The sequence below is a fragment of the Neodiprion lecontei genome, chromosome 7 (assembly GCF_021901455.1).
Source record: "Neodiprion lecontei isolate iyNeoLeco1 chromosome 7, iyNeoLeco1.1, whole genome shotgun sequence".
NCBI lineage: Eukaryota > Metazoa > Arthropoda > Insecta > Hymenoptera > Diprionidae > Neodiprion > Neodiprion lecontei.
In genome coordinates, this window is record NC_060266.1 from 15,881,849 (window position 1) to 15,900,824 (window position 18,976).

An 18,976-nucleotide genomic window follows, 5' to 3' on the forward strand; every position below is an offset into this window, starting at 1 on the left:
CCGTGGATAAATTTATATTTCTACGCTTTTCCACCATTCGCTGTCATCTTCAGAACAATTAGAAAAATAATTGCTGAGAAAGCAAACGGGGCGTTGGTTGTGCCTTTTTGGCCAACACAGCCGTGGTACCCCCTGTTTCAGAAATTGTTGGTGAGCCAACCGATCCTTTTTCATCCAGAAAATGATTTGTTAATTGATAATTGCAGGCAATTCCATCCGTTGCTAACCTCGCTTTCCCTGGTTGTCGGGAAGTTATCGGGCAAGCGTTTGTCGTGAAAGGCGTTCCTCAGGAGTCCGTACCGGTTGTGATGGCATCGTTGTCCGAAGGAACCATTAAGCAATACCGGAAGCCATTAAGCCTCTGGTGGGATTTTTGTCAAAAGAAGAGAGCCAACCCTTTTCAGGCTCCAGTTTCATCTGTTCTCGAGTTTTTAACCGTCTCTTTATCCCACGTAAAAACTTATGGGACGTTAAACTCGTATAGATCAGCTTTAGCGTTAATAGTTATAGGCGATATAGGGCAACAGCCCGTTATAAAGAGATTCTTTCGAGGTGTGGCTCAGCTACGCCCGCAATCAGCAAAATATGAAGAAATTTGGGACCCTGACCCAGTTTTATGTTATCTAAAAACTCTTTGGCCGCACGACACTCTGTCGTTTGAGGATTTGATAAAGAAACTAGTCATGTTATTAGCGTTAGTGACAGCACAAAGAGTGCAAACGCTGTCAAAAATTAGATTAAGCTGTATCAACAAGACTGACACAGAGGTTAAAGTCAAGATCATAGATCGTATAAAAACTTCGGGTCTGGGGAGAAAGCAACCCTTATTGTGTCTACCGTTTTTTGAAAAACAACCTAAGTTGTGTGTAGCTACGGTATTAGACTGATACATCAAGCGTTCGGCAAGTTTGCGACCTAATAACGAAGATTTCTTACTGATAACATGTAAAAAACCTCACCGTGTGGCAACAACGCAATCTATACGAAGGTGGATAAAGGAAGTGATGGCCAAAAGTTGCATTGATACAAATACTTTCGGTTCACACAGTACTAGACACGCGGTTACCTCCGCGGAATATCGCAGGGGTGTAGACATCGAAACAATCCGAAAAGCTGCGGGTTGGACGAAAAATCGAGGGTGTTTGCGCGATTCTATAATCGATCTCTGATAAAAAATATAAAGATGTCCAAATCCATAATTACTTAAGTACAAGAATGGCTGTGAGATAGATGTTGTCAATGTCAACTTAAAGTTTATAATTATTATTGTACGCACCAAATTATCCTTAAATACAAATTGCATAAAACTTTGAACAACTACCATTGATCTAGAGGACAAGACGACGTAGCATAATTAGACGATCAAACGAACTTACCTTAAGTGATGTTCGATCGTGATTATGCTAGGCGTCTTGTCCGAATAGATCAAACCCTCCCTGTTTCTTCCCCCCCTTTTTGATCTATTCAAGATGCAATTTGTCGGCTTTGAAATGTAATGGCGTCGGGGCATTAGGCGCAGGGGCTTTTGGGGAGAGTGGCACCGCCATAGAGGCGTAGGCGCGAATTTTTGGTTTAATTTAAAAATCTGTGACAGATCGAGCAACTGACTTTACTACCATTGATATATTCGGACAAGACGCCTAGCATAATCACGATCGAACATCACTTAAGGTAAGTTCGTTTGATCGTCTAATCTTTGATTATTCGTAATCATTAAATACCACCGCTCAGCACATTCTCACCCCCACTTAACACTACGGAGTAAATTGTTTCTTCGGCATTCCATGATGTATGATTAATAGAATTTAACAAAATAATGTAAATAATCGGAATCGAGAAAAAATTATTTTTTTTGTGTGGGAATTTATTATGAGTTTTTCAATTCAATTATATACTATTTTTCAAATAAAAGAACCTAAAAATATATGAAAACCCCTTAAAAATACTTTTTTTGTTACGTTTTCATTGACTTTCTTCGTATCTCCGTATTTATCTAATTTTAACGTCCCGAAACATACTTTTTCAACGGGACACAAGAATAATAATTTTTCCTGGCTCCGTCGTTAATTTTTCAAATTCACCAGTTGTTCAAATTTACATATTCTCAACAAAATTCTCTCGTAGATTAATGATTTGCACACCCGCATCTCATTTATTAGACGGCATTGCCGTCTTACGGGCTTCTCATCGGAAGCAAAGGATTGAAAAGGGTAAACATAAACATCTACACACTACAGTCTCCTTACATCGTGCATGCAGAGAAGAAATTCTTACTCATACAAATCGGGCACATGAAAACAAATTTGAACTCACTGGTTATGAGAGAAATTAATGACAACAGAGTCAGGGCGGCTAGGTGGTCTAGTGGAGTAAGTCTCCGGTAAAGCATCGCTAGATTCCAGGTTCGATTCCTGGCTCCGTCGTTAATTTTTCAAATTCACCAGTTGTTCAAATTTACATATTCTCAATAATAATTTTTACTGATAGTCTGAAGAATCATCTTCAAAATAGCGTTTGAAATTTGCAAATCAGTTGATTACTAAAAAGGAGATGAGGTTTCGTTCGAAAAATTACTTTTTTACCGTTTTAAGGGCGTGTCGCCTTTTTTGCCGAATTTTCGATTTCGCTTTCAGATTTGCGTAAAACGTACTTGAAAGTACGTTATGTTTGAAGTGAAACACAGCGGACAGTGAATTTTTTTTCGCAATTCGGCGAAAAAGGCGACACAGATCTATTCTTTATCTTCAAAATGACTCCCTAAGAACCTAAGTATCTTCAAAAATGAGGAAATGAGAAGGAAAATCACGAAGCATAAAACAGCAAATTTTTCGCGCAAAAGGCGGGCGGCTGCTAGCGCCACGACTGCGTTGACGGGCGACCATGCGAATTACAGGCGAGGAGAGTAGACTCAACACCCCCCACTACAATTCCCCTCCTTCGAATCCTCGTCGCTCGGCACGTGGATAGTGTTCCGCGCTTTTATTTTTTCTTGTGTTTTTCTACAGTGTTTTTTATTATTTCGAATCAGTATTTATTCCCGCGATGGCTAAGAAGAGAGGGAATGTGTCTTTGAAGAAGAAGAAACGACCCGGCATAAAGATTTTGGCTAAATTTCAGGAAAAAATGAGGTAAATCGAATTATTTATATGATTGATGGTGCACCCTCTCTGACTTCGAGATTCAATCACTTGAGTACGAACAATCGCAGGGCTTTAATTTAAGAAGGTACTTTCAAGAGCCGATAGTGCTGTTCATAATAGCAGTATAAATTCATTCTCTAGTTTTTTTATACATACGAAAATATAAACTAGAATGCATTGTGACGTGTGGTACTAGCCCGGTTTGCATTAGTCGCTAAAATATGTCATCAATTTGTTACGTGTTCAGGTTAAATGATCGAAATCGATATTCGGCAATTAGCATGAGTGTTTAGACTTTGTCGATCATAAGGAATATTCTTATTACTTATTGTGACTACCTAAGTATCCAAGGTAAAATTACAATGTACCTGGCAGAATTTTCTATACAAAGTAAATACGGCGCGTACGTATTAGGCCACTAAAATACGCGCGTTTTGTTTTTAGAAATAAACTTGACGTAATTCTGGGGTAATCATACATGCACACATTACTTACAAATCAGCCACCTACAAAACTGTCATCAAATCAGATACTACTGCCAAGTATAATTTATTTAGAAACTAATGATGATTTTGATATACTATAACTAATGATGACAAACAAAAAAAAATTGAAATCAAAATTGAAATTCAAAAAAAAAAAAAAATTTTATAAAAAAAAAAAAAAAATTGGAGTACGTGGTACTTGGCGGGCCCATGTTTATATTGCCATTACAACATTGGTATAACTCGACTTGTATTTTCTTGTGCTTGTTCTAAAACAGCCCGCCTTTTACCACTATCTCCAATTTTTTTTAATACAATAAAAATTATTTTTTTTTTTCAATTTCAATTTTGATTTCAATTTTTTTTTTTCGTCATTATATTAGTTATAGTATATCAAAATCATCATTAGCTTCTAAATAAATTATACTTGGCAGCAGTATCTGATTTGATGACAGTTTTGTAGGTGGCTGTTTTGTGGGTGGCTGTCACATTAATATACTTGGCGAAAGGTTTTTGCAACAGAGGTGCTTTTTGGGGATATCAGTACTTTTTGTGGGATTTCGCTTGAACGTTTAAAAATTTTGCTCGCTCGCTGCGCTCGCTCGATAGATTTTTGGGATACAGAATTAATATTTGAGACGAAAATAAACGGTGGAAAAGCCAAGTTAGAGCTTTCTCATAATTACATGTATCAGCTCCAAGGTCTTCTACACATTACGAATAGGAAGTGGTGCTATTTTATAGTTTGGACGTCAAAGGGATTGATTTTTGATAAAATAAAACGTGACTAAAAATTCTGGACCGAAAAAATGGAGAATAAATGAGCAGATTTCTTTTCCTTTTGTTTGTAACCCGAAATCGCAGATTCTAGACGCGCCCGACAACGCTCAATCCGCGAACCCCCTCAAATCATCGAAGCCCAGATAAGGCCGCGCGTAAGAAACAGTAAATTCACGACCGACAGACGACAAAACACTGTAATCTAAATATATGTACATATGTACATAAATATAATAGCTTTGTATATAGCTTACGTGCAATATTTCTGTGATTTATGTTTAGTTAGTTATATGTATTACTGTGCCAAAAATTTGCTAGTCATATCGTTATAATTATATACCTGATTATTCATTCCAGGAATACTTTCTGCAGTCGGACCAGACTGCGTGTATACCTATATATTATGTAAATATTCTATAGCCTATTTTTTCATTACTATCTGTGACCTGCACTCGTGACGTACTACTTTCCATAGTTTGCGCTTTCTATAGAATTTATTTAGCCATATAATGTATACAATGCTCGATGCTTTGTTATATCAATTTTCTTTATCAAGATTACTGTCATGTTTCACTTATACTGTTTCAATTTAATTTCTATGAGATCCTTCTCATACAGATTTCGTGATTATGTTTATTAAGTTTAAACGAGTTCAATTTTACTTTTACCATTTTATATTATTTTTCATCATTTTGTATTTGTTTGGTGCAAACCCGATCATGGTTGGGAGGTAGGGACGGGTTAGGCGGGTCTCTGTTTGATAGCGACCTCCACGTGGTGAGACCTGGGAGATTGATGATATTTTCGTTGCTATATCATGAATTTGCTCACAGCTATTCGTTGCATTTTCAATTTAAAATGACCTGTGACGACGTCTGGCCGGTATTCGTAAATAGTTACGTATTATTTTCGAGACTGTATTAGGAACAGCTCTCAGCCGATCAAGCTATGCTTTGAGCTGCCTCAAGACCGTCCTGCAAATCGAACCTGTCTATGAATACCGGCTATTAGACTGTTACCAGTCACGTGATCGCATTGCGTAGAAATACGGACGCCGGTGAATATAATTCTCGTTGAAATATGAAGAATGTATATCTATATCAACATACGTATAAGGAATTCTACGTCACGTCAGTCAAAAAATGACCTCGTATTTTTTCAATCTATTCATACTTTTTTTCACATGAAATAAAGGTAAAAAGAATGGACACGCATTTTGGTGTTCGTCCGAATTATATTTGTTTTCGAAAGTTACAAGACAATCATTCAATTTTGATCCAAAAGGAGCTCGGATATATCCGGTTCTATTCGACGTAAAGACATCATTTACAGTGCATTCGGAAGGTGAACGAATAAGCTTTCATAAAAAAAATTCAATGTTGAACATTATTGAAAATCCCAATTTTTATAAACAATTCAAATGTTTGACGATTTTTACCTCATTAATGACAAGTTTTAGAATTATAAAAAAAATAGTTTCGGGTTCCTTATTAAATTCTGTATTACTAGTAAATTTTTCAAGTGGAATCTGAAAGGAGTCTACTTTTTTTTTCTATTATTCATCAGGCGCTGCGTCGTGCCGAGCGCGATACACTGGGCTGTTTAAAAGTATTTGAAACCGAATGCCCGTGAGGGGTGGAAGAGGATAGCCGCGTCACCCGCCCCACTCCGGCGACAGCTCGGCTGCTCCGTCTCACTTTTTTCTTTACCCTCTCTCTCGCCACGGTTAACGCGGGAAGCGGAGTAGCCCGCGCTTTTTAGCTAGGCAACGCCCTTAAGCACTTTTTGGTAGTTAATTGAATTTTCGACCAACCAAACTTCAATTAAAATGATTTTCTCTTTACCATTCTTTTCCTTATAAAAAAAAAAAGAAAATATTTATATACCGACGTGATCTTCTTGCTTTTAGAACGATTTTACGAACAAGAAACGCGTGGGGTCGTTGTCGACCCCACTCATGAGTTAGAAGGTATAAAAAAAAAAAGATACATGTGTTCTAGAGTTAACCCCGAGAAAGTCTGAATCCGTCCTAGTGAACCAGAAGCACTTCAAATTTAAACTTCAGCTCGGAACGTACCAAGTTTCATCGTATAGACGGAGCTTCAATTTGATTTCATACTCTCACTACTGATTGTGAGATCAAGATAAAACGTTTTAAGTCAGCACAAGATACAGGAACTCATAGTAAACGAATACGTATTGTCACGATTTTTGGTTAAAATTCACGAGGAACTCATCCCTGCGACGGAGATGACGGATCAGATTCCGAACTCGAAGAAAAGAATTCTAATTTACGTTTCACTTCCTCAACTGTACAAGTAATTCATCAACTAGATGGTACAAGCCCTGATTTATCGTTCACTTTGTCAGGCCTACCGGTAGTCCGTCAAACAGATAAGGCAGAGAAGAGGTACAGTGAGTCTTACAGAATTTGTCAAGACGCTAACGGCAAATATGAGGAATGTTTGTTATGCGGGAAGAGTGATGTAAATAAATGACTGAAAATGAAAAATTCTAATACGTCAGGACTCGTACGACATCGCAAACGTGCTCATACCAACGAATCATCCGTACAAATATGTGAAAGTGAGTTGGGAAAATCCGCAGCCGAAACGCTGCATAAAAAAAAATATCCAATCAGAGACTTGTTGAGTGGCTAGCGATTAACTATCTACCGTTTTCGTTCTTCAACGACGATGCTACTCAGGAGTTTTTCTCATTTCTGAATAAAAATGAGACGTATCCGAAACGAACAAGTATGCGGGACAAAACGTTGCAACACTTCAACAACATTAGGGCGGCGATATTCAAAACGGTAAAAAAAGTTCCCTCCAAATTTACCTTAACGCAAAGTGGTCATAAAATGGCGTTACAATGCATTTAATCGATGAAGAATGGAACTTGCAATCCCTGCCACTTGACTTCATTCCTTCAAACGGTCGATAAACGGATAAAGATATTCCTAATCTCGTTCGCGATGTACTGGATGAATTTGAATGAAGTCGAGAATCCAATGCATTACAATGGATGACGCTGCTGCAACGTTCTCGGGGAAATTGCTCTAATTTTGCAAGACCATAATATCACATTTTATTCGATAGATTCGTACTTCCGATATTTCGCCCACATATTAAATCTTGGAGTGCAAGATACTTTGGCCGCTCTCAACCTATCTCGGACAAACTCGCAATCGATCGATGACTGTGAAGACTCCAACGAAGAAGCCTTACATTTTTATTTGGCGCAATTCACCAAGCATGGCGTCGTCAACAAAATATGGAGACTGTTTATAAAAATTAAAACATCGAAGCAATATATTTTGAAGCTGGCCAGCTGACAGAAGCATTGATATTTTGCAATGTTGGCGGCAAAATCTAATTGTATTTCCAAAAATAGCTAAAATAGCGCAAGAATTTTGGAGCATTCCTGCAACTAGTCTCACAGAAGAGCGCCTATTTTCTAAAACCGCATTGATAATAAGAAAACACCGGAAGAAACTGCACCACGAATGTGCTCGAAGTTTGCTGTGCATAAACGGATGGATGACGTGCAGTCTTAAAAGTAAAAATACAACTGAATCTCGACCAGCTACTGTGAATTGATATGATAGTAATATTTTAATTGCATCAACACGGTTCATCAAATCTTGCATTCAAATATAATTTTACTTGATACTTGTTTATAATTCAAATAAAATTACAGTCTTAAAGAAAATGCAAATAACAGTTATATCACAAACATTATATATAAAAATCATAACAAAAATAAACTTAAAAAATAAGGTAACCAAAAATTTAAGATGAGTATAATTACCTCAAGTGCAGCTTATCGAGCCATGAGCACTCATTGTATTTGCATAACATACAGTTCAAATGTTTGGAGAAAAAAAAAATTCACGATAGAGTTGAATAAAAGTAAAAATAACATAAAGATGAATGAAATTTAAATTTATCCAAATTCAGAGCTTTGATCCTGTAACTCCAGCCAACGTTCTGTATCAAATATTGTTAACACACAAAAACATGTAGCTTTACCTTATATTGCTGGTCTTTTTGAACCTCTCAACCGTATTTTCAATAAATACGACATTTTTTTTGTTGGTACCAACAATAATAATCTCAATTATCTTTTTGATACTGGTAAAGATGTCCTCCAGAAAGATAAGCGTTCAAATGTTGTCTATAAAATACCATGTAAAGATTGTAATAAGGTTTATATCGGACAGACGAGCAGACAAATTCATACCAGAATCAACGAACATAAAATGAATATACAAGACGACGAAGAACATCACACTGCTTTCACTAAGCATATGATCACTGCAGACCATAATTTCGATTATGACATGACTAGTATTTTAGAAACAGAACCGTTGTATACCCGTAGAATTTTTTTAAAAATGTGCAACATCTTATTCCATTCAAATAGCGTTAATTTGCGGCAAGACATAGAACACCTGTGTACCTCTCTCATTAGACGGTAACAACCTATTTCTTCTTACCGACCGTTCATTCTATTGATAAATTTCAATGAGCGAGCCTTCCTTGTCTTCTACATTGTTTTCGGTGATGGAATTGTCGACTCTTGATTCTATCTCAATATACAGCTTCTTCCTCAGTTGCTGCACAGCAGTTAACCGTTATAGTCTGTTTTGACAATTCATTTACTCTAATTGTTTGATCTCTTCAACAAAGTATGTCTTTGAACACGAGCTGTTGAGTTTTACGTATAGCCATTTATTTAACAAAAATGGCCTTAGCAGCCAAAATAATCTTTGAATAAATTTAAATTCCATTCATCTTTATGTTATTTTTACTTTTATTTAACTCTATCGTGAATAACCTTTTTTTCGTTAAACATTTAAACTGTATGTCATACAAATACATTAAGTGCACATGACTCCATACGCTGCACTTGAGGTAATTATATTCATGTTAAATTTTTGGTTACCTTATTTTTTAAGTCTATTTTTATTATGATTTTTATATATAATGTTTGTAATATAACTTTTATTTGCATTTTCTTCAAGATTGTAATTTTATTTGGTGTATTGATAGAACAGATCCAATTATACATTTCGTGTTGAAGAGGGGCCCTCACCTTGGGCCGAAACGTCAACAAGTTTTTCTACGTTATTATTATGACCTTCATTTCCAAGAACTTACCCCCATTCAACATATAGAGGTCAGGACCTAAGTTAATCAAAGATTAATTTACTGAAATTTGAGAAACCCAAAATTTCCCACAGAAGAATCCCCATAACTTCAGTCAATCACTCTTTGTCCGGTTCAAAACAATTCCCAGAAGCAAAATTCGTTATGATGATTATTATTTGAATCGCACGATCTTTCAATTGGGTGGAGAAACATAAGAATACAGCATCAGCTTACCATTCTGAAGTTAGTAACGTTACCGTAACAAAATATCCGATCAAAAGTAATTCAAAAATCGTTACTGTGCAATTTTCAAATTACTTTCAAGGAGTTGGCTTTTCAACGTATGAGTATATTTTGTTTATCATAATTCACTATCTTTCAGACAATGCTGAAGGTGCGAAGTAATGATCCTTCCTGAAAATTCATAATTATAGTAACGTTACTAACCGTTGACTCATATCACTTTAATAAGATCACCACATATTTTCTACTCGCTACTTTTCGGGTTCTCAAAGGATGAAAAAGCAATTTAATTTAATCAGCTTATTAGATCAAAAATAGGTAATCCAAAGGGTGATCAAACATCGAGATTTCTCAATTTCTCAATCGAAAATGTCGTTCATCAAAACAAAATTCTCGTCTCGTCTCGACTTATCAACATGTGTCGAGACGATAAATATCTCGTCTTATCTTAACGGCAGCACTACAGGGAGGAATGAGTGCACTACCAGAGACTAGTAGAGTCTGTAGCACTACACTCTAAAGCTCGTTAGTTTGTGGCAGCACATAATCTGCTGTCACGCGGTAACCCCTTTCTCTATTTGCGAATGGATTTCTGCTCTGCTTTGGTTTCTGTATGTGAAGCTTGGCTGATGAAATAACGGGAAATGTGGCGTATAAAAACTATCGCTTCAAAAGTATTGCATGCTATGATTGTAACTGTGCATGTCGGTATTAGTATAAGAACTATGGTAAGAGTGCACTAGGCTTTCTTATGGTAAGTGCACGCTGATAAGATACAGCGTAGAGAGGGCGCTGCCATCATTGGCATACCTAGGAGGGGGCAGGGGTGGGTACGCCCCCCCCCCCCCCCAGAATGCTAATATTACTTATTCGTAAGTTCATTAGAAGAAATAAGCATTCAACATATTTTAATTGTGAAAAGAACAGAAATAAATCGAAGCGTTGGTCGGGAATCGAACCGCGGACTCGGTCCGCGCAGCAAAAAAAAGTGCATGCTTTTACCATTATCACCACCGCCTCAAGTGAGAATATGAGGCAGTCTTGATCAACTCAGCCACTTTTCTTATATCTTCTCGGATCTGTTTTATGATTGGTTATACAGTAGTATTATTTAAAGGTACTCTCTGAGAACTTATTCAGATTTTTCAATTTACTCGTTACGGAAATGGTTTTTTTTAACCACATATCATGGAAGTTGAAGTCGGTCAAAAAAATGGTTGCACAAAAAAAATTTCGTTTTCCCATGACCTATTTAATGCAATATATATCATATTTTTGATGGCATCAAAAAGGCTATTTTCAGCGAAAAAAAGATTAATGTTTTTTCTTTCAACGCGACACTTTGAATTTTGCTGTCAATTTTACACGGTATTTAGCAGTGTACTGCGAACGTATAAAAAAAAATTGGCATCATGGAACTCGACATTCTTGCTGGGTAATAAAAATGTTTTACCGAAAAAGGTGCTTTAGGGTACATCTGAGTTCCTCTTTTCCATGAGTTATTTAATGCGATAGATATTGCGATATATATACGTGTATATATCGTATTAAATAGTTCATGGAAAAGAGGAACTCAGATGTACCTTAATGCAACATTCTCGGTAAAATATTTTTATTACCCGGCAAAAATTCCAGCTGAAAAAGTGTTGAACCAATTTTCAGAAAAAAATAGAAAACTGAGACTTATTTAATTGTGTACCTACTGAAAATAAACTTTAAGGACAGGTCACTAGATTAAATAACAATGAAAAATTAGTAGATTATTTTTTAAGGTATTGTCAAAGTTTAATAATAATGTCAACATTAACGTGTGATTAAAGCAAAGCAAATTTCATATTTTGTGTATTACGTGTTTATTGATTATTATGTACATTTCATTTGAAAAGAGCATGATTGTGAACAAAACCAGTTTTTTTGTCAAGCCGACCCCTCCTAGCCGCCCCCCCCCCCCCCCCCTAGGAAAAATGCTGATGACGTCCCTGGTTGCTATAGTCTTGGGATGGGACGTAACAGTTCGGTGCTGTGAGCCGTGACCCGGCCACGGTCTTACATACAGGCACGGTCTTTTATATAGGTCTGGAAACTCCTATGCTGGGAGCCACGATCATTCGTGTCGCTTAGCGAGTGCAAATTTCGATTCTAGCGGCACCACCAGTTGTCGCTGCGGTCTAGTTACCAGGATAACAATAACCTCATAAATACGATGAGTGAGCGTGAGTGAGCGAATACCCATATACATATGTGCGAATACCACGGCTTGTCTGGACCCCCCCTGGCCCCTCCGCCGCTGTTGATAAGATCGCAACGAACCTAGTGGCGACTAGTGAACACAAAAATTGCTTCAATAAGCGATATACCCCCTCCAATGGAGTTTCCAGACCTGCACATGAGACCGTGCATAGAGGTCTTGCAAAGAACGTGGTGGGGGGTGATCAGTTCACGTCCGAAACAAAAGTACAACTTCTGGCCACAAGAGCAGCGCTACGAGTTATTCATAAGCTTATTATTATTATTTGGCGGAACCCTAACCAATCTTTTTGATACTCATACACAGATAACCTTACGTTGTAAAGTCACTCATATGTCTATGAATAACTGACAGCGGCGCGTAGTGGCCAGTAGTGGTAAAAAATAAAATTGGACAATGACGCGGCTACCCCACCACTCAAATTTCAGTTCGTTGCAAGACCTGTATGTAAGACCGTGGCTTCGGCAGAGACCGTGGAGTACTGTTTTCTCCCGCGGACTCATTTGTTTCACTGTCGGCGGAATAAATTGACGAAATATTGTGAATTGAGCGGGTGAATTCTAACAAGTTACAAGTGAAATTATGAGAATAGAGTAGACGCGTTTTGAGACGCATTATGATTTAACCATGATTCCATGTTCAACTAACTCTGAAGACTTTAGGATATACTCGAAAATGTCTACTTCTTCATATATAAAAGATATGTATATGTTAACGGACAATTGTACGAGCGGTGCATACGTCACAACCACGACAGGCGAGCGCAGTCAGGACGAGACGACGGAGTCGGGTGAGATGGTGCGCAGATGAGATCCAACCGAATTCTAGTATAAATAAGCGCCCAAAGAAGAGCTCAACAGCAGTTACGTAGCAAAGTGCTCGACTGATTGTGAGTCACCGAATGTAAAGAGCAGTTCCGCAGCAGAGCGCTCAGCTGATTCAGCTTGTTACATAGACGGGATCGCCTAGACTCATTTCATGAATTTACCTTCAATTTGCGGTCATAGAAATATTTTGCTAAATCACATTTCATACCCCGGATTCGTAAAATCGTAGAGACGTCCCGATAAAAGCATCTATTGTACTTATTTTTGGGCATGGAAATACAGAAATTAGACTTCGTATAGCAGAGGTCTGAGGTCTCAAATCGTCGAATTGAAACTTGAAATTTTCTATTTTATTTTCTATTTTATTTGAATTTCTGCAATCTTGAAAGAATCGCCATTTGTCTTTTATTTTCATTTCTGTAAGTTTGTCTGATTATATATATATTAATCAAAAAAATATTTATTTGCTCATTTGATGATCGAATTTATCTATCTCAAATTCGGACACAGGGTAACAGACAGCTTCGGTGAACCAAATAACGTTGAGCGGCACTGTTCATTCCGTGTCCAGGATCGTTATTTGGGAACTCCGAGTTTAGTGGATAGCCCAGCTATCGCACCGGTTTGTATATGAGTTGAAACTTGCGAAACATAATTCAAACTCGACAGACACGGAATTCCGATTTCCTTGTCCTGTGGAGGAAGGCAGCTCTAGTAATAACCCGAGTCCGTGACACAGTGTTAAGATATAGCTCTGAACTCATTTATGCTAGTCTACAAAAAAGGCAGCGTCGGTAACTTATCACCTAAGTCTGTGACAAGACGGCTTTGGCAAAAGTCAGAGTCCGTGAAACGATTCCGCATAGCTAAATAGGGTGTTCCGTATTGGCAAACGCAACCTTACTTTCTGCACAAACAAGAGGAGTTTCTTTTTGCATCTTTATTAATTAAACATTCCATCTAATCAACTATTTCTGGAATATGCCGGTATCGTGGTTACTAGTAAATGCAATGTAATCTATAATTGTTTATTCTGTACCCGTGTAACTACATTTTCGATCCCTCTAACAGTTATACCCTGTGTAATATCTGTAGATTTTTGGCTTTTACATATACAGGACTCAAATTCTCAAGACAAAAATGTGTTTAGTACTTATCGAGGATTTAACCTACTGTTACGAACGGCTCTTTTCACTTTCGCGACACGCGCTAGGCGTCAAGCTGCTTACTCGGCGCGTTCCTCCGAGGGTCGCTGCCCCGCACACAACCAGATGAGTCAGGAAGTGCATCGACACCGAAAGGTGGCGCGATGCCTACTCTGCAGAATAACGCCCCACCACCGACGAAACCGAGCTGTAATCGGTAATCCATCGACACCATCAAGTCAGTCGTAATTGAGGAGTGTGAGATCATCGAGATCTCAGCCTGGAGATAAGCGAGTGGTGCAACCCATCGATCGAACCGGCTACCGGAAAGGACCTTCCATCACCCAGAAAAGGCAACGTGGAGACTCAGGATTTCCTAACGGAACGGCTCAGCAAATCGGTGGTGTGTCCTAAGAGTCACCCTCGCGCTACCCAAGGTGGCCCACTCCTTGACTCACCTTTTCCTTAACCGTAACGCAGTACTTAGTCATACTTAATTTGCTTTGTCATATCTAATAGTTTATTTGATTACACTACTTGTTCTTAATCTCTCTTTGTCATTTGCAATAGTGTACTTAGTATAATTCAGTATCCAAAATATAAACCATTATGGACAATATGGGTTCCACCTATTCGTCCTGTCCATACCACTGAGACCCTGTCACCTAGAATCCTGTACTCTCATCACAGCAGGTGTGTTTACACTTTATACAAGCGAAGCCCAAAATAATCTATTTCTAACCGCTCGGGAATAGACTATATATATATATTCTTTTTAAGTCACGTTGGACGAGATCCTTCAAATCATCGTCTGCACGTAACACTACAGTAGATTTCATATTCAAAAAGATTATTTTTTCACACACAAAACACTTTAGTTCATATTTTCTTCCTGACGACGGGAAGTACCGAAAATTTGAAGACGGAGGTTCAATTCGAAAAAATGATCAAATTGATCAGTGTATTTCTCGCGAATGGTAGGGCCCACAGGCCAAAAAACTGGAGAATTTGCATATTTAAGTGTACAATATAGCACACTCAAACTTCAGACTAGTCGAAAGTTCCGCCTTTGAAAACCTAAGACCCATTGGTATTTCGTGCTATTTCGATAAACTTCTAACCCCGACTTCCTATCTCCAATTCGTTCCAGAATATTATAAATTTTCGTTCCAGTTTCAAGACACTATTTTATTTCGATCATTTTTTGCCGTTAAATACGAGTGTTTAAGTTTTAAGACTTCTGAACTGAACTGGTTTCTATTAGTTTGCTAAAATAACTATCACGTGTTGGTATTTTTCTTTTCCTAAATTCAAAAAGTTTGAAATTCGTTGTAATCAATTTCATAATTATAATACTCTATTTAACTTAAATTTATAAATGTTTGAGTTATTATAAAAGACATTATTCTTACGTTGAAAAGAAAAGAAATCTTCTCGAAATGAATTAACAGAATGAAAAACAAATACATATTCACTTTCAAACCTGACTTATAATAAATAATCATCATCTGACACATCATCGTAATTATTTTCTTATTAGTATAAATCATGCAGGTTGAAATTTCGATTGATCAAAATTCGGTCCGGTAGGTCATTATGAGGAATCTTATATATAAGTTTGAAAGGTTGTAACCGTGCAAGGTTGGAATTTCAAAAAGCTTCTGCAGAGTAAATCATGAATGCTGATCACATATTTTTCTTATTCAACTAGAAGCTTTTGGGGTTTCGAGTTGTCTGATATACCTATATCTACCGTTCGGAATCTTAACCATTGGCAATTTCGATCCTTCGTGCTGACAAGACTTCACGTAATAGTCAATCAGAATTTCGAGTAGAACTTGTAGATTGGAAGCAGTCTAAGAACGTGATATCAGTATCCTGAAGTTACAAAAACAACATAATATGGTTCATACCAAATCCCAGACGGCCTAACGGTCGGACTAGGATAACTCTATGGAATGAACAATTTAGAGCTTTTCAAGTATTTATCAATGTGAATGGAAATTTTCCAATGACACCTATTTGTAATTTTTGAACAAAAAGACCGAAGAACAAGCTCCACTGCAGTTAATTGTGAGGTGAGCATATTAATTAAACATTCCTGTACTCCGTAAGCAGTTCGATTTTGGGGTAGATTATGCGACATGAAATAGGTTATCTGAATACCTGGAAGTCCGATCGTTGCTCGCGAACTTCCTCAAAGCATCTTTTCACGCACTCGAAACTTGGCTGGGAAGTCGAAGCGTAGACTAGCAGGAAGGCGTGGGCTGTCGCAATCGAAAGCCTCCTCATTGCCGGAAATTGAAGATCTCCTGAATGGCAAATAATTTCATGGAAAATTTATCACGTTCTTGACAAAAAATGAATTTATGAAATACGAAAAAGTTATTTCAGGGCCTGAAATACTCACGAAATGAAGTAAAAATACTACTTGCGGCGATACAGCACGTAGTATCTCTGATGGAGAATGAAAAATTTTATTGTTGGAAATCTGTTTATTTTTCAAAGCTACGTTTTTCATAAAATTCTTGTTGTTTTTGACAAAATTTTAAAATCATCCTCGCAGATATTTTTTCCGATTCTGTAGGTAATCCAAATTCTTATTTCTTAACTTTCAAGGAGATATGTAGAAGACGATCGGTCAATATGAACCACTTAAATAAGTTTTTAAAAAATTTACCGATTCGAAATTATCCATCGAATAATGTAATTTCTATTGCTACGATATCAATATTTTTCTCGTACCACAATCTTAGGCAAGCAATATTTTGAACAGAAGCTGGACCATTATAAATTCTGAACCTTACCCTACATTTCAAAGCTTGATTCAGTCCATTTTGTCTCAGAGCGAATGACGAGAAATTACACTACTTCAAAAAACGGATGACCGAAAATTTAGAAAGTTGACATTCTTGAAGACCTTTGATTCTATGGTTATCATATGTATTGAAATTGAATATGGATTCGTTCCCTTAGATAAAAATAACTGCAATTCTTGAATGTGTTAAATTTGTTTTTTCTGACTGATGCAACATTCTAAAAAAGTCCAGACGAGTAATTCAAACAAGCTAACGGCAATTGAATCTAATCTGTGGTTGGATGCTGATTTCCGTCCATTTGTTTTGCAACGCAGCAATTATTTTTGGTTATTAAGCATAATATTGGAATCCATTTTTTCCTCGGCATCCAACTTGACGTCAGTATATCATTTGACCCTTGGTATCCCATTTTCCCCTGGTACACCATTTGACTTAGCACTCTATATTGCATTGGTATCCCATTTTAGCCTCAACATCTCATTTGTCCGTAGTATCTCATTACACCACAAGTATTCCAGTTTGCCCCAGTCTATATTTCTCCCAGTTCTCCCGTCTTGCTCCGATCTCTCATTTTCCCAATAGATTCCATTTCGTCCCAGTATGCCATTTTCCCTAGCGTTTTATATTGAATTGATGTCTGACCTTTCCCCTAGCACTCAATTTTATCGCAGTATCCCATCTTTCTTACTCATTATTCATCTGTACTACGCTAAAACTGCATTTTACCCTCGACATTCTCATTTTTGAGTATCCCAATTAGTCAAGGTATCCCGTTTTTCCCCATGTGTTCTATTTTTCCTCAGGTATTTTATTAACTCCCAGTGTTCTATTTTCCTCAGTACTCCAAATTGCACTGGTACCGCATTTTGTCCCATCTTCCGATTTACTTAATCCTCTTATTCCGGGACCACGTGTCTTGTGCAATTTAATGAGAAAAGTGTAGTTTCTCACCTGCAGTGTCCAGTAGGTCGACCTTGAGTGTAAGAGTACCGAGTATGCACTCCCTGGAGTACAGATCTTCGACGGTGGCCTTATACCGTTCGGTGAATCCTTGACCAAGCAGGCGTCGAACAATCGCACTTTTACCAACACCAGCGCCACCCAAAATAACCAAGCGAATCCTCTCGTAATCGGCCATTTTCTACCTTGCATAGACAGCCTGCTGCTGCAACTCAAATCATCACTTTCAGCGAGAGTTGGTCTATTGCTTCTCGATCTGTTTTAAAATTTTCAATTTTTATCGTAATTTAGGAGAGGCTAACTAAGACAAAGACTGATAAGTACTGCTTTGATAGGATATCGCTGAAATACCGTATACAGGGTTTACAAAAATGCAAAGAAAAATGTATTTTAAAGCTCGGTGGATAACTGCTGTTCGGGTTTAATTAATTTCGCGTAGAAACAAGTAGAACGTCAGTCAAAAAACGAAGGTGCAAACGAAAAGTTGAAAGTTTTACTCCACGCATATAATCGGTGTCTGCAGCTGGTACACACGTAACAAGATGTACCTTTGCAATTACTTTCTAATTGTTATTCCAGGTTGCGACTTGGGGCATGGAAGAGACTGAAATCCCGTCTTGAAATGCCGTTTTAATCACGGTCCGCATTAACTTCCTTCTAACTCCGTCTCACTATTCCTCTATTTCTCCCTCTCTGCCCATCTCCATCCTCGTTGCTCTTAGAGTGAATAAATAGCACTCTGGGGAATGAATTAATGTTGACTAAAACAATCGAACTATAGGAAGACACTGGAACTCTTTTCCTTTTGCTACTTCATTTACGTGTGATGACACATTTAGACAGATTAGACACATTCCCTCACGTTTATTCAATCGATGGTATTTTGAGACGTTTTCACGAATTCCTATTTCCATCTGAATTACCGCTGTATTCGCGTAATTTGACCACTTATTGCGGAACCTGAAACAAAGAAGAAGAGAATAAATGTTGCTACTACACAAGAAGACTTAATTGAGCACAATCTGTAGTAGTGTAAGATTAAGGTGGTTCTCCCGCTAACTGACTGACCTAAGTGATGTTTCCTTGTCTGATAACTTGATCAAAAAGTAGTGTAGTTTCAGCATATGAAATTTCAAAGTTATTTAACAGGAAAATGAGAAAAACAAGCCATCC

At 37.5% G+C, this 18,976-nt stretch overlaps 1 protein-coding gene across 7 annotated transcripts in view; it reads right to left on the reverse strand.

Annotated features, from left to right (window-relative positions):
• LOC107216665 (GTP-binding protein Di-Ras2) overlaps positions 1-18,976 on the reverse strand; it is a 432,275-nt gene that overhangs the window by 130,897 nt on the left and 282,402 nt on the right. For 4 of the 7 annotated variants that reach the window (XM_046746085.1, XM_046746088.1, XM_046746081.1 and 1 more), the window contains 4 exons: positions 18,666-18,763; positions 18,352-18,542; positions 17,795-18,008; positions 16,191-16,336 (listed from right to left, as the gene is read on the reverse strand). In XM_046746085.1, coding sequence (XP_046602041.1) covers positions 16,191-16,336; positions 17,795-17,981 — 333 coding nt within the window. In that variant the 5' untranslated portion in view covers positions 17,982-18,008; positions 18,352-18,542; positions 18,666-18,763. Of the gene's footprint in view, positions 1-16,190; positions 16,337-17,794; positions 18,009-18,351; positions 18,764-18,976 lie in introns of all 7 variants that reach the window. The other 3 variants (XM_046746086.1, XM_046746082.1, XM_046746087.1) reach the window with 3 other exon arrangements.